This window comes from Panthera pardus, unplaced genomic scaffold (genome assembly GCF_024362965.1).
Source record: "Panthera pardus isolate Hobbes unplaced genomic scaffold, ASM2436296v1 HiC_scaffold_13, whole genome shotgun sequence".
Lineage (NCBI taxonomy): Eukaryota > Metazoa > Chordata > Mammalia > Carnivora > Felidae > Panthera > Panthera pardus.
Window position 1 is genome coordinate 121,780,430 of NW_026526688.1, and position 13,185 is coordinate 121,793,614.

Genomic DNA, 13,185 nt, shown 5'->3' on the forward strand with positions numbered 1-13,185 from the left:
AAATTTGAAGATGACATAAACACTTGATAAACACAAATGTAATTAATTGCCCCCAACTAACTCTTCATGGTATACCAAAGAATATGCAGCTCTTGCAGACAATATGATGGGATTACCATAACTGTGCTTTGTTAAAAAACAATAATAGTGATTATTTATGCCAAGCTAAAAATGATTTTTATAGCCTTTCATACCCAATCTCATTCAACCCTCAAGAGCAAGTCAGGAACTATTAAGGTATGAACTGTTAGGTCACCAGCTCTGATTTGTAAGATGATGAAACTGAATCTCAGGGAGGTTACATCATTTTCCCAAGGACATACAGCTGGTGAATGAATGGCAGAGGCTGGAGTTGAACTAGGAGTTCACGTGTTTACTCATTATGGAGTAATGGAAACTCTCTACGGCCTGTGAAATGTACTTTATTGTCGGCGCAAGGGTGTACATGGAAATCAAAATTCGAACAAGCAGATCCTTGAGGAGGTAGCCTGAGGAAAGGAGATGAGAGTTTTTGCCTCAACGTTTCTAATCAGGCCTTGGTTTCTCCATTTGTAAAGGAAAAATTAAACGGTCTGTGGGATCCCTTCCCATTCTAATATCCTGTAAATCTAGTTACACACACAAGCCTAATGCAGGGGCAAGAGATACTAGGACACTTAGTAACCAAGGGTGTGTCCTGTTTCTTGCCAAGCACACTGCCCGTTTAAAGTACTTTACTTCTTTTTTTTTTTTTTTTTTTTTTATTTTTGAGACAGAGAGAGACAGAGCATGAACGGGGGAGGGGCAGAGAGAGGGAGACACAGAATCCGAAACAGGCTCCAGGCCCTGAGCTGTCAGCACAGAGCCCGACGCGGGGCTTGAACTCACGGACCGCGAGATCATGACCTGAGCCGAAGTCGGCCGCTTAACCGACTGAGCCACCCAGGCGCCCCTAAAGTACTTTACTTCTGACATCATTGCGTCTTTGTGTCTCATTTTCCTTTTCTTCCAGATTCTCATTTAACCTTTACGTTTTATTTACTTTTTTTTATAATGTCACTTTTTCTTTGATGTTGATTATTTTTGGGAGAGAGCACAAGGGAGAAGGGGCAGAGAGTGGGGCGAGACAGGATCCGAGCGGGCTCCACTCTGACAGCAGAGAGCCGGATGCGGGGCTTGAACTCACAAACTGTGAGGTCGTGACCTGAGCCGAAGTTGGATGCTCAACCAACCGAGCCACCCAGGCACCCCAAACTTTACATTTTCTTTTACTGTATCATATTTACATAGGCTGTCTTATATCTCTTCCGGAGAGACATAAATGCGATGGGCCTATGTATGTTTTTTAGTCAGCCTTTTATGTTTTAAGATGTCCTCCAAGATAATTTCCCAAGTGGCAATTCATGTAAATAGCATAGGAACAGCGGTAAATACGAAGACAGAAGTTCAGATTGATTCACATTCTTTAGAACAATGCCTTTACATCACATACCAAAAATATTGTTACAGACCTTAAAGAAGAGACTGGGGGATAGCTCTGCCCTGTCCTACAAACATCCTACTGTGTCACTGTGGCAAAGATCTTCTTGTCCAAACCCACTCAAGGTCACACTGTGCTGTGGCAATGTCGTGCTGCTGTGTCACTGGTAGACCAGCGTCAGGAGACAGTGAGGTGAATGGAAAGCCCCTATGGTTTAGAACCAGGTTGGCTTGGATTTCACTCTCAGCTCTGATGTTTTCTGGCTGTGCCACGCTGGCCAAATAACTTCACATGTCCAAGTTTTCAATTCCTCATCTAAAAATGGGACCACTTTCACATTACCGTGGATGGTTCAGGAGATTCAATAACTTGATATCTGCGAAAACATCCAACGGCACGCTCAAAACTCAGTGAGTACTCCATACGTGTTGCTTCCCTATTCCCTTCCCTGCCTGCCTTTTCCTTTTGCAAACACACCTTATGACAAACTGAGAAAACTTGCTTTTTTGGCAAGCAGAAACTAAAGGAGTGATGCTTGGCTGTGGTTTGGCAGAATTCTGAGTTGTCATCGATTATTTTCAGAAATGGCACACAATTCCCAAACTACACTGAATTTTAACGTAATTATTTTAAAATGCCACCTGGGTAAAAAGGCTGGTGTTACAAAATAAATTAATAATAATGACAGCAGTTATCAAGAGGTTGGGAATCCCCACATCAAAACAAAAAGAGAAGTGGAAATCTGACATTTAAGAAAGAACCAGATGGGATCTTCAAAACCGAGAACGGATTATTATAAAGGGTAAGTACAAACATAACACTTGATTCACGTCATCCTTTTTCATGCTGGGTGGGTGCTTAAAGTCACAACACAGTAATTCCTATAACAAATTGTATATGGCAATTTCATATACAGAAGTATTCTAATAGAAACACAAAGTAATAGGAAAGGTAATTTTTGTTCTAATAATATTAAGGCATTTAAGGATAAAGATAAATGCTCTCTATGTTCAAAGAATATATGTGTATGAAACCTAGCTAATTATAAGAGGGTACAGTAAAAATTAATAATGGCCCAAATGTATCCATGTTAATAAAAAAGTCTCAAATTTCCAAGTCTATTTGAGTTGAATTTAGAAGCCATGTACAAGTAGGAAGAAAAGTTTTATATTGCAGCTTATTATAACGAATGAAAGTCAAATTCTGGGGCGCTTGAGTGGCTCAGTTGGTTAAGCGTCCGACTTCGGCTCAGGTCATGATCTCATGGTTTGTGAGTATGAGCCCTGTGTTTGGCTCTGTGCTGACAGCTCGGAGCCTGGAGCCCACTTTGGATTCTGTGTTTCAGTCTCTCTATGCCCCTCCCCCACTTGTGTTCTGTCTCTCTCTGTCTCTCAAAAATAAATAAATGTACAAAAAAAAAAAAAGGCAAATTCTGAATTTAAGCATTACTGAGCATACATACAACACAAAGCATCATTTTAAATGATGCTTTGCATAAACTTTGGAAGTGAGAAGCGCCTGGATGACTCAGGTCATGATTTATGGTTCCTGAGATCGAGCTCCACATAAAGCCCCTGATCGAGCTCTGGACTGACAGCCCTTTTGGAGCCTGCTAGGGATTCTCTCTGTCCCTCCCTGGCTCATGTATGCATTCATGCTATCCCTCAAAAATAAATAAATAAACATTAAAACAAAACTTTGCAAGTAAAAACTAATTGTCAGAAGTTCACTGGTTGATGTGTTGTCATTCAAGCTGCAATGCAGGCTTTGGTAATGAGATAATGGGAAACCAACATGAAATTATGAAATGTTGTGAAAATTATTACCATTCATTCTTGTACCTACTGGGACATATGATCAGGGTACAAAAATGACAAATATCCCTCTTCTTAAGAGGTTTACATACTAATGCAAAGAGTTTTTTGTTTTTTTTTTTTAATTTTTTGCAAAGATTTTTTAAAAAAGTGAATTATACAGGGGTCCTGGGTGGCTGAGTAGGTTAAGCCTCCGACTTAGGTCAGGCTCAGGTCATGATCTTGAGGTTCACGAGTTAGAGCCCTACATCAGGCTCTGTGCCACCAGCTCAGAGTCTGGAGCCTGCTTGGGAGTCTGGGTCTCCTTCTCTCTCTGCCCCTCCCCCACTCGCATTATGTCTCTCTCTCCCTCTCAAAAATAAATAAACATTAAACAAAAATTTTTTAAAAAGTGAATTAAACAAAATGTTAGAACATAAAAGAGCCACTGAGGAAAGTAAAGGAAGAGAGCATGTTGAATGTCACTATGATATTTACTTGGGAAATGATTGGGATTTGGCAATCAGAAATATCTAACGATATTATGCTGATGGCTGTTAATAAGGAGAAATTAGAGTGACAGAAACTTTCATGGAGATTGAAAGGTTAAATGCAGATTATAGCAAGGGATAAGGAAATTATAACAATAGAATATTCAGGTTGTCGGGAGGCTTTTAGCTCTTGCTTAGGAAATCTTCATTCTTCAGATTAAGGAAACAGAAATCCTGAGACTTTGAGGAGTAGAGAAAAGGAATAGAATAGGAAAGAAGAGATCTTAAAATAGTATTCTTCCCTTTAGGTTAACACTTTTACTTATCCCAAATACAAATATTTTCTTATGACCCAGAACCGAGTGTTCTGGGTTTCCCTCTACACTATATTTAACTGCAAGGCGAAGTCGGGTAAAGCTATTGGTTATTTGGAGGTCCTGCCCATTGCCCTCAGATGTAGTGCCGTCCCTGTCAGTGGGTAAGTGTGGGAAAGTCTCTTTTAAATAAACTCACTCTCTAGGCACTGCAAGGTGCTGCTGGCCTGATGGGGGTCTGGGCTAAAAGGAGTGGCCTGAAATCCCCAGTTCTAGTCCTTTCCATTCTAGGATCTGGAGGTAAGAACCCTGGCTGGCCTCATCCATTGTGCAGACAAACGCTTCTCCTGGTAATCTTTAATTACATGAAAACTTTAAGAGTTTGCACTTCTCTGATGCAGACCAAGAAATCATCAGACTGGAGGCCTCCTGATCACTGCTGCTCAACACCAGGAGCCAATACTCAAATGAACAAGAAGGGACCTATTTTTAGAAGGTGGCATCCTGGTTTCCATTCACTGTTGTTCACAGGTCATAGTGCTGATTGTGGCTTCTGAAAATCTGCTGGGTTTAAGAGTCATCATGACTTCAGCACGTTATCTTGTTTCCTGAGGCCTATTACTCCCAGAGGGGCAACATTGGAACACTTGTTTGTCATGGGTTTTTCCCCTTGTTCCCAGCCTCAGTGGCTTTGCTTCATCTGGCTGGGACAGATAAGAGGAATATTTCAGAGTTGGTGATATCTAACTCAAGGCCTGGAAGCTAGGAAGCCAAGTATATATCCATAAGCATCAAGAGCCTGTAGCAAGGGATTCAAATAATAGCAAATTTCCTGTTGGATAATGAATGGCACAGAGAAGATGCAGCAGAGAGGATAAAAATTTTAGTTTCCTGAGTTTTATTGTAAAAAATGATTATAGAAATGATAACGATACAACAAACTTTAGCTTTGGATAAAACTACCTTAGGAATCAGGATTACAAATCTTCACTCTCCCAAAGGATTAATAGTAAAACTTCTTTAGTTAGATTACTGTATTTGCAGGGAAATTTAACATTGTCTTAAATTCAATGTCAAGGAGCCTTTACTTTGAAGAAGTCTTAGGTGATCCTCTTGCCTGGAGATTGGACCTGTGCCAGAAAGGTTCACCCAGAAACCACTGCATTCACTTTGACCTTAAAGGTTTTTGAAACCTTTTGGTAGACAGAATGTATACCTGTTCCGTGACTTGGAGAAAGTCCAGGAAGGAGCACAGAGAATGATCAAATGGGTTAAATATAGAGTCTAGGAGGAGAGTTCAAAAGAAGGAAGCTGACGTTGCTTGGAGGAAGAAAAAAGGCTGGAAGATAACACTTATCATGGCTTTGAAGTGACAAAGAGTTCCCACTCATAATCATCATCCATCCACCCATCCATCCATCACCCAAAGTGTCATGCACTGTATCAGGACCTGGGGGACATAGAGAAGGACACAAATAGGGGTAGACAAAACAAAGTTTTTAGTTTCAAAATCTCAATTTCTTGTGATCAAGAAGTGAATAAAGTCGAACATAGAGTGGGAAACAAGTAGGAGGTAAATTTGAAGTGAAGGGATTTGAGAAACTAAAATGCTTGCCATAGCCAAAGTAGCAATGGAAATAAATAATGCATGCCCACTTGTCATTTGTTTATGTGAACTACTGCTGGTAAAGTAGTTTTCAGGGCCGATTGGAAGAATTTCCACCAGAAAAAAAGATTATAGCTTCAGTTTTGCAGTTTGGAATATTCTAGTATAGGTCTTATGCGGTCAGTATAAAGTAAGGCAACTACTCTGTGGTTTCCACTGTGCTTCTCATCTATACTTGATACCGTGTGATTCATATCAGGGTCTATCCAGGCCACAGAAACAGCAAAGGAGGAAAGACTGGCGAGGCATCTCTACAACCACACTGAAGTTAACAAAAGGTCCACTGGCCATGTTTACCAAGAAAGCAAGTATAAACACATTCATGGTAAGATAGCTGTGCTGTTAAGTCTTGAGTTCCTCTTCTGCTACACATTCTGGAATCACCCAACTTTTGATTACCCAAGAATTACCATCATTTAGGCCACATAAAATTGTGATTCTGTATCACAGATATAGGGGTGATCTTTTGCTTACTTTAATTGGTACAGCAAAACAAGTTAGATAATTCAGATACCCGGGTAGTGTGTCTTTTGTTTTTTAACTTGAATATTCTAGTTGGACTTTAACCATTCAAACAGGGAAATTCAAAATTTTCCATCCATATTTAAGTCCAGTGTAAAGACTTATAAAAACCAAGAGAAACAGAATTTTATGATGTAATAAAGGCATTGTTCAAAAGAGCAATTTCCAGTCAATATTTTTAACATTCCGTGATATTTGTGAACATTTAAGTTGAATTCTGTTTTAAAAAATGCTCAACATTATCTTATATGGGTGGTCCCAATATGTAAACTGTCCATGTCTAAAATTATGAGGAATCAGAAAGTTGTTCTAGCTTTTCTTTTTTCTTTGTTTACTATATATATTATTGTAAAATGAATAGACTATTTTTTAAAGTTGTGTACTTTAAATCAATCCATTATTATATCACATTCTAAAAAAACTGTCTACTTTGTTCAAAGCACATTGTTTTCTCATAAAGGTAATACAGATATATAGATACAGATATAGATTAAATTTATTAATGTAGCATATGGCACAGCAATTGGAAAAAATTGTTTCTAACCATATCTAATCGCATATCGTATGTACATAACCCAACAGAAGTGACAACTATTTAATGAAATCCTCCTTTTCCTTCCTCCATCCTGAAACAATGTCTCATAGGTCAAGTATCTATCTGTTCGTGGCTTACCTGTCTCACTTCCAATCAAAGGCTGATTTGCAAAATGCTTGACAAAATCCTTCAGACATGAGAATTCATTAAAGCCAAATTTAAATGAATATCCAGTATATTCAACATGAAAGTGTTTGACAGAGTCTTTGGCTCTGAAAGGGAAAAAGAAATGCTTTAGGTTATTTAAGAAATGAATTATATTGTTTTGAAGGGAAATATAACATTAGGCATGAGCATCATCATTAAACCCTTCTAAAAACTGAGAATTACAACACACTTATTGAAAGCACTGGTATTAAAAGAATTTTTTAAGTGTATTTATTTACTCTTAGAGAGAGACAGAGAGACAAAGATTGCATGACCAGGGGAGGTGTAGAGAGAGAGAAGCTCAAGCAGACTCCATACTGTCAGTGCAGAGCCAGACGCAGAGCTCGAACTCAAGAAACTGTGAGATTGACCTGAGCAGAAATCAAGAGTCGGGTGCTTTGAGCTATCCAGGTGCCCCTAAATAGATAAGTAGTATTTGACTCCCGCTATTCCTCCCCTCTCTGTGTAAGTCCTGCTCCAACGTTAACACGCATCAGAAATTGGAATCACCTGGAGGGCTCGTTAAAACCCAGATTTCTGGGGCGCCTGGGTGGCGTAGTCGGTTAGGCGTCCGACTTCAGCCAGGTCACGATCTCGCGGTCCGTGAGTTCGAGCCCCGCATCAGGCTCTGGGCTGATGGCTCGGAGCCTGGAGCCTGTTTCCGATTCTGTGTCTCCCTCTCTCTCTGCCCCTCCCCTGTTCATGCTCTGTCTCTCTCTGTCCCAAAAATAAATAAAAAACGTTGAAAAAAAAAATTAAAACCCAGATTTCTGGGCTTTGCCCCCTGAATTCCTAATTTGGCAGGTCAGGGTGTGGGGCCCAAGAATTTTCATCCCTAATGTTCTCTGGGGATGCTGCCAGTCTGGGGACCACACCCTGAGGACTGCTTCTCTGATCCAACCGGACCTACAATTCTCCTCAGAGTTCCCGCTATGGTCCCTGAGCTCTTGCAGTCCCCTTCACCAGCAACATCACCTCCTTTGTTTCTGAACAAGTGTCAGCCCAAAGACACCTGCTGGGTCAAGTATGCCATGATACAACATGAGTTACTTGCTTTTCTCCCCTCGACAGTCCACACACTCATCTGGCTCCTTTCCCATCATTCACTGCACTCTTCCTTGTCGTGAGCTACTTGTATAGCATCCTACTGTCCTGTGAGCTGTACTTCCTGAGGGCAAAGCCTGAATCTTCCACAACACTTATCAAAGAGCTTGGCATAGAGTGGATGCTCTTAGATATTTATTAACGGAGTGAACAAATGAATGAGTAAAAAAAAAGGCATTCTTTTGAGCTGGTTTGTGGTTCCTGTCACCTCTGTTGGTGATTTTTTAAAAAGATTATTTATTTATTTTGAGACACAGAGGGAGAGAGCAAGGAGGGGCAGAGAGGGCGGGGGAGAGAGAATCCCAAGCAGGTTCTGTGCTGTCCACACAGAGCCCAACGTGGGGCTTGAGCTCATGAACTGTGAGATCATGACCTGAGCGGAGACCAAGAGTCCAACACTCGACTGAGTCACCCAGGTGCCCCCCGTGGTTATTTTTTTTTACATTTTTGTATAGATGTGATATATATGTGCCACCTAATTGGAAGAAGTTTCTGATCTAACCTTTCCGATGAGAAATATATTGATGACAAGTTAACATTCTTTGATCTAATAATTCCACATGTTTGCTTGAGATCGGGGGAAGATCTTTGCATTAAAGGATTTGCAGCCTGACAACTTGATGAGTTTTTCACCTTTGCTGTCGATCAGAGAAAGCAACATTCCTGCTTCCACCCATGCACAAATTCATGTCAGAGTAATAATTTTTCCAAAATGTTATTTAGAAAAAATTTAAAGCAAAATAGAGCAGAGTAACATGAAAACTGTTAATGAAGGTGGTTTTTAAAAATCTGTGACCCTCTTACTTACCTCCTCACCCTCCCACCTATTTCTTCCACTCCCCTTAAAATAGGCTTATAGACGTGCCCTGGATGGAAGTGTTCCAACAGGACCCCAAGTGTTCCAACAGGACCCCAAGATTCTCAGCCCCTGGACTACATACACTTTCCACCATTTATTCAATAAATGCTAATATAGATGCTACTATGAAGGGATTTTGCAGGTAATAGAGGCTCCAAATTAGCTGACCTTAAAATAGGGACATTCTCTGGGTGGGCCTGACCTAATCACATAAAAGTCTTGGTAAAAGCAAAAGGGTTTCCTTGGCTGGTCACAGGAGAGGGGGATTCGCTCTAGATGGTCTAGAAGAAAGCAAACATCCATGCTATGAACTGCCTGTGGGGGCCCCTTGGCAGGAAATGGTGGTGGATTCCAGAAGCCGACAGCGATCCCTGGCCAATAGCTAGATGGAAAGTGGGGAGCTCAGTCCTATAGCAACAAGGACATGAGTGAAAAGGGCTGAAGAAGAAAGAAGAGACTGAAGGAAGAGCATGTGAAGGCCCAGATGAACCACAGCCTCAGCCAGCACTTTAATTTTGGCATGGTCGGAGCCAAGCAGAGAATCCAGAGAACTCACTGGGACTTCTGACATACAGAAACTGTGAGATAATCAGTTTACGTTGTTTAACGCCACTACATTTTAGGTAATTTGTTGTGTGGCGTAGAAAATATGTAGGTCCAGAGGCCCAAAGAGAAGATAAAAAAATATGGTGATTCTTCTCTTTTGAGCTCATAGAAGCCTGCCATCAATTATTTAGGGAAATACTTTCATAGCCAGTTTCTCCCCCCTCTCAGAAGTAGAGGAGACTTTAAAAAACAAAACAGGGGCACTTGGCTGTCTTAGTCAGTTAAGCCTCTGACTTCAGTTCAGGTCATGATCTCATGGTTTGTGAGTTCGAGCCCTGCGTTGGGCTCTGTGCTGACAGCTCAGAGCCTGGAGCCTGCTTTGGATTCTGTGTCTCCCTCTCTCTCTGCCCCTCTCCCGCTCATGTGCTCTCTCTCTCTCAAAATAAATAAACATTAAAAAAAATTAAACAAAACAAAACAAAAGAAACTACTGCTAAACTAGATGAAAAAGAGGATTCAGAGAGAAAAGGGTGTAAGTGTTGCTCCTGAGTTAGTGACAAGGAGGCCTAGACCACGTGGAGCAGAAAAGAATAGAGAAAACCTCCTTATGCCAGATCAGCGCGAAAGACGAACGAAGAGGGGACTATTTTCAGGGGTATATGGAGGCGCCATCAGAACAGTAATAAAACAGTCACAGTTTGAGGTTAATGAGTGGGTGGCTGAGAGCGACTTCATGGACTCTTCACATTCCCAGTCTAAGCCGAGGCCAACTCCCTGCAAACCCAGAATGACTTGCTACAGGCCCTCAGACGCCAAGGGAACAGACGCTGTCCTGATTATCACCTGGTGAGGCCTTCTTCCCTGATACGGAGGCCAACAAGGAAGAAGCAGGGGAGGAGAAAGACCAGAGAAGGACTGGGCCATCACCGATTTGTGTTGGTAAGGACTAGATTAGTTTTACTAACATTCAGGGGAAGTGGAGCCTTGAGAAAGGTCAGTCCATTTACAGAAAAAAACTTAAAATTTGCCTCACTGCCTGCTTGAGTTTGTGATGAAAGTTGCACAGCCACAAATCATTCTGATTTTCCAGAGGAAGCAATGAATATTAACAGGGCGCTGGGCCAGGTTTTAGGGATTTGGATTCCGGTGCTGTTTCTATTGCTGATTTATTGGGTGAAAAGACACTTTACCATTTCAGGTTTCAGTTTTTCCATCAGTCAAGCAAGACATTAAACGATTCGTAAAGTATCCTTCGGCTCTAACATTTTCTTCTTCCCTGCCAAGGGAAGGAGGAAGAATGTTTTTTTTTACAGTCTACCATTCAGAGCTTGGAATCCTTAGACCTGCAGGTCTAACAGAAATTGAGAGAATTTTATCTGGTGACATGAGAATTTTACTATCTGGCAATTTGAGTGTGATGATAAAGCAATGCCCATGTAAGGAAGAGATGGGGCGAGATTGAATTCATAGTTCTTAGACATCCTACCTCACAGAGAGAGAGTACAGCCCGGTCCTTTCGTTGCTGTCCCTCAGAAGGTAGCTTCCGTCGCATCCATTGGAGAGGAGAAGGGCCTCGGCCGCATGGCGTGTGAGGTTACCATGGTACCACCTAGGAAGGAGAGAACCACACTTGCACTCAGGACAAACCACAGGTGACTTTTCCTTCATTGGGTTTTCCCCTCAAGGATGACGTCAACAATATTCTCCACCATAGGTAGCCCAAAGACCAAAGTCTCAGCCCAAACGTCAGGACGAGGAATTCTTTGGGCCAGGCTGAGGGGAGAGTAGAGAGAAGTGGATCATGGCAGTGTTATGGGTCGAATGGTGTCCTGAAGATTCATATGTTGAAGTCCTAATTCCCGGGGCTTCAGAATGTGACCTTATTTGGAGCTAGCATCTCGTCTTTAGCAAGTTATAATGAGGTCATGTAGGGTGGGCCCTAATCTAATATGACCGGTGTCCTCTTATAAAAGGGGCATATTTGGAGACAGACTTGCACACAGGGACAGTGCCATGTGAATGTGGCCACCTACAAGGCAAGAAGAAAAGGCCGGAACAGGTCCCTGCCTTACAACCCTTGGAAGGAACCCATACTATGGACTCCTGGATTTCTGGCTTCTATCCTGCAGAACTTTACTGTTGTTTAAACTGCTCATTTTGTGGCACTTTGTCATGGTGGTCCTAGCAAACAAACACACTGTCACTGCGTAAACAAATCCTTTTCAAAGTCCAAGTCAAAAATAACCCTAAGAATAAGATTTGGCCATGGGCCTGTAGGTGGCTTAGTCTGTTAAGGGTCTGACTTCAGCTCAGGTCCATATCTCTCGGTGATTGGTGGGTCTGATACCCGCATGGGGCTCTGTGCTGACAGCTCGGAGCCTGGAGCCTGCTTCAGATTCTGTGTCTCCCTCTCTCTCTGTCCCTCCCCTCCTCGTGTGCTCTCTCTCAAAAATAAACATTAAAAAAAAAAAAAAGAAGATTTGGGCAAATTTCTGTCTTTCTTTGATCCCTCTCTCACATACTCTTTTGCAAGTATGGTACTACCTTCTGCAGTGTGGAAAACCACTGGCTATTATTACACTGGAGTCCACTGGAATGACTGAAATGAAGTTGAAAGCAAGGACTTCAGATGTTTTACACATGACGCATGAGCCGCATCAGATGTTGTTTCAAACTGACAAATATCTGAAGAGCTAGAGAAGTCCCAAGGAGATGAAAAAAAATTTTGTTTTAGAAAAGGTAGCATATATCCACGGTAGAAGAAAAAAAAAAAATTCTAAACCGTTCCAAAGAAGAGTTAGTAAAAATAAAGCCTTGTTCTCACCCTTAGTCCCCAGTCTCCCTGTTCGCTCCCACAGAGGACACCAATGTCAACCATTTTCCTGTGTTTCCTCCTCAGAGCCATCCTTTGCATCTAAAGGCATCCAGTATGTTCCGCCACCTCCTAATTCTATGACAATAAGAGCTTGCTAGGCACACAGTTCTGCACCTTTCTCCTTTCTCCTAATGACAGCTCTTTCTGTCATTATGACAAGACTTGTCAAATGACAAGTCATTTTCTTAATGACTTGGTAGAGGCAGTCCAGTGTGGTGAATTAGGATTGTGGTCTCCAGAGTCAGTTTGCCTGAGTCCTACCCAGGTGTTAACCCCTACCAGCTGTGCAACCTTGGGCAAGTTACATAACCAGTCTGAGCCTCAGTTTCCTCACCTCTGAAACAGGATTAATAACAGCCATATCTCATGGGCCAATTATAAGTGCTGCTCCCATTAACACACATGAAATGGTCAGAACAGGCCTGGCAAACAGCAGAACTCAGCACACATTAGTTGTTACACGAAACCGTGGAGACTCACAAAGCCATGGATTGCGATACATCCTCTGCGGTGCGATTTTCTTGTTGCTCAAATATAATTTTTCATTACTTTGAATTTATTTTGGCTAACAGAGAGCTAGGTACTGGGGGAAGCGGCTGCCGCCAGGGACCCACACCTCTGGGCAGTGGAGAGGAAGGGGACACGGGCGACTATACAGACGATGCCGATTATGTCAGTGAACCAAGAGCTATTGAAGAGGTGTGTATAATGTACAGGAGCCTCAAGGGAGAGCCCTACTCTGAGGGTGAGGGAGCCTGCTGTCATGAACCACACTGGCATCTACTGTGAGATCCCTACCGCATGTCACTTCAGC

General features: G+C 42.0%; 1 protein-coding gene across 1 annotated transcript in view; it reads right to left on the reverse strand.

The window, feature by feature from the left end:
* DAPP1 (dual adaptor of phosphotyrosine and 3-phosphoinositides 1) overlaps positions 1 to 13,185 on the reverse strand; it is a 52,572-nt gene that overhangs the window by 20,547 nt on the left and 18,840 nt on the right. The window contains exons 2-3 of the mRNA XM_019415725.2: positions 10,983 to 11,105; positions 6,919 to 7,052 (exon numbers count right to left, since the gene is read on the reverse strand). Coding sequence (XP_019271270.1) covers positions 6,919 to 7,052; positions 10,983 to 11,105 — 257 coding nt within the window. The remainder of the gene's footprint in view (positions 1 to 6,918; positions 7,053 to 10,982; positions 11,106 to 13,185) is intronic.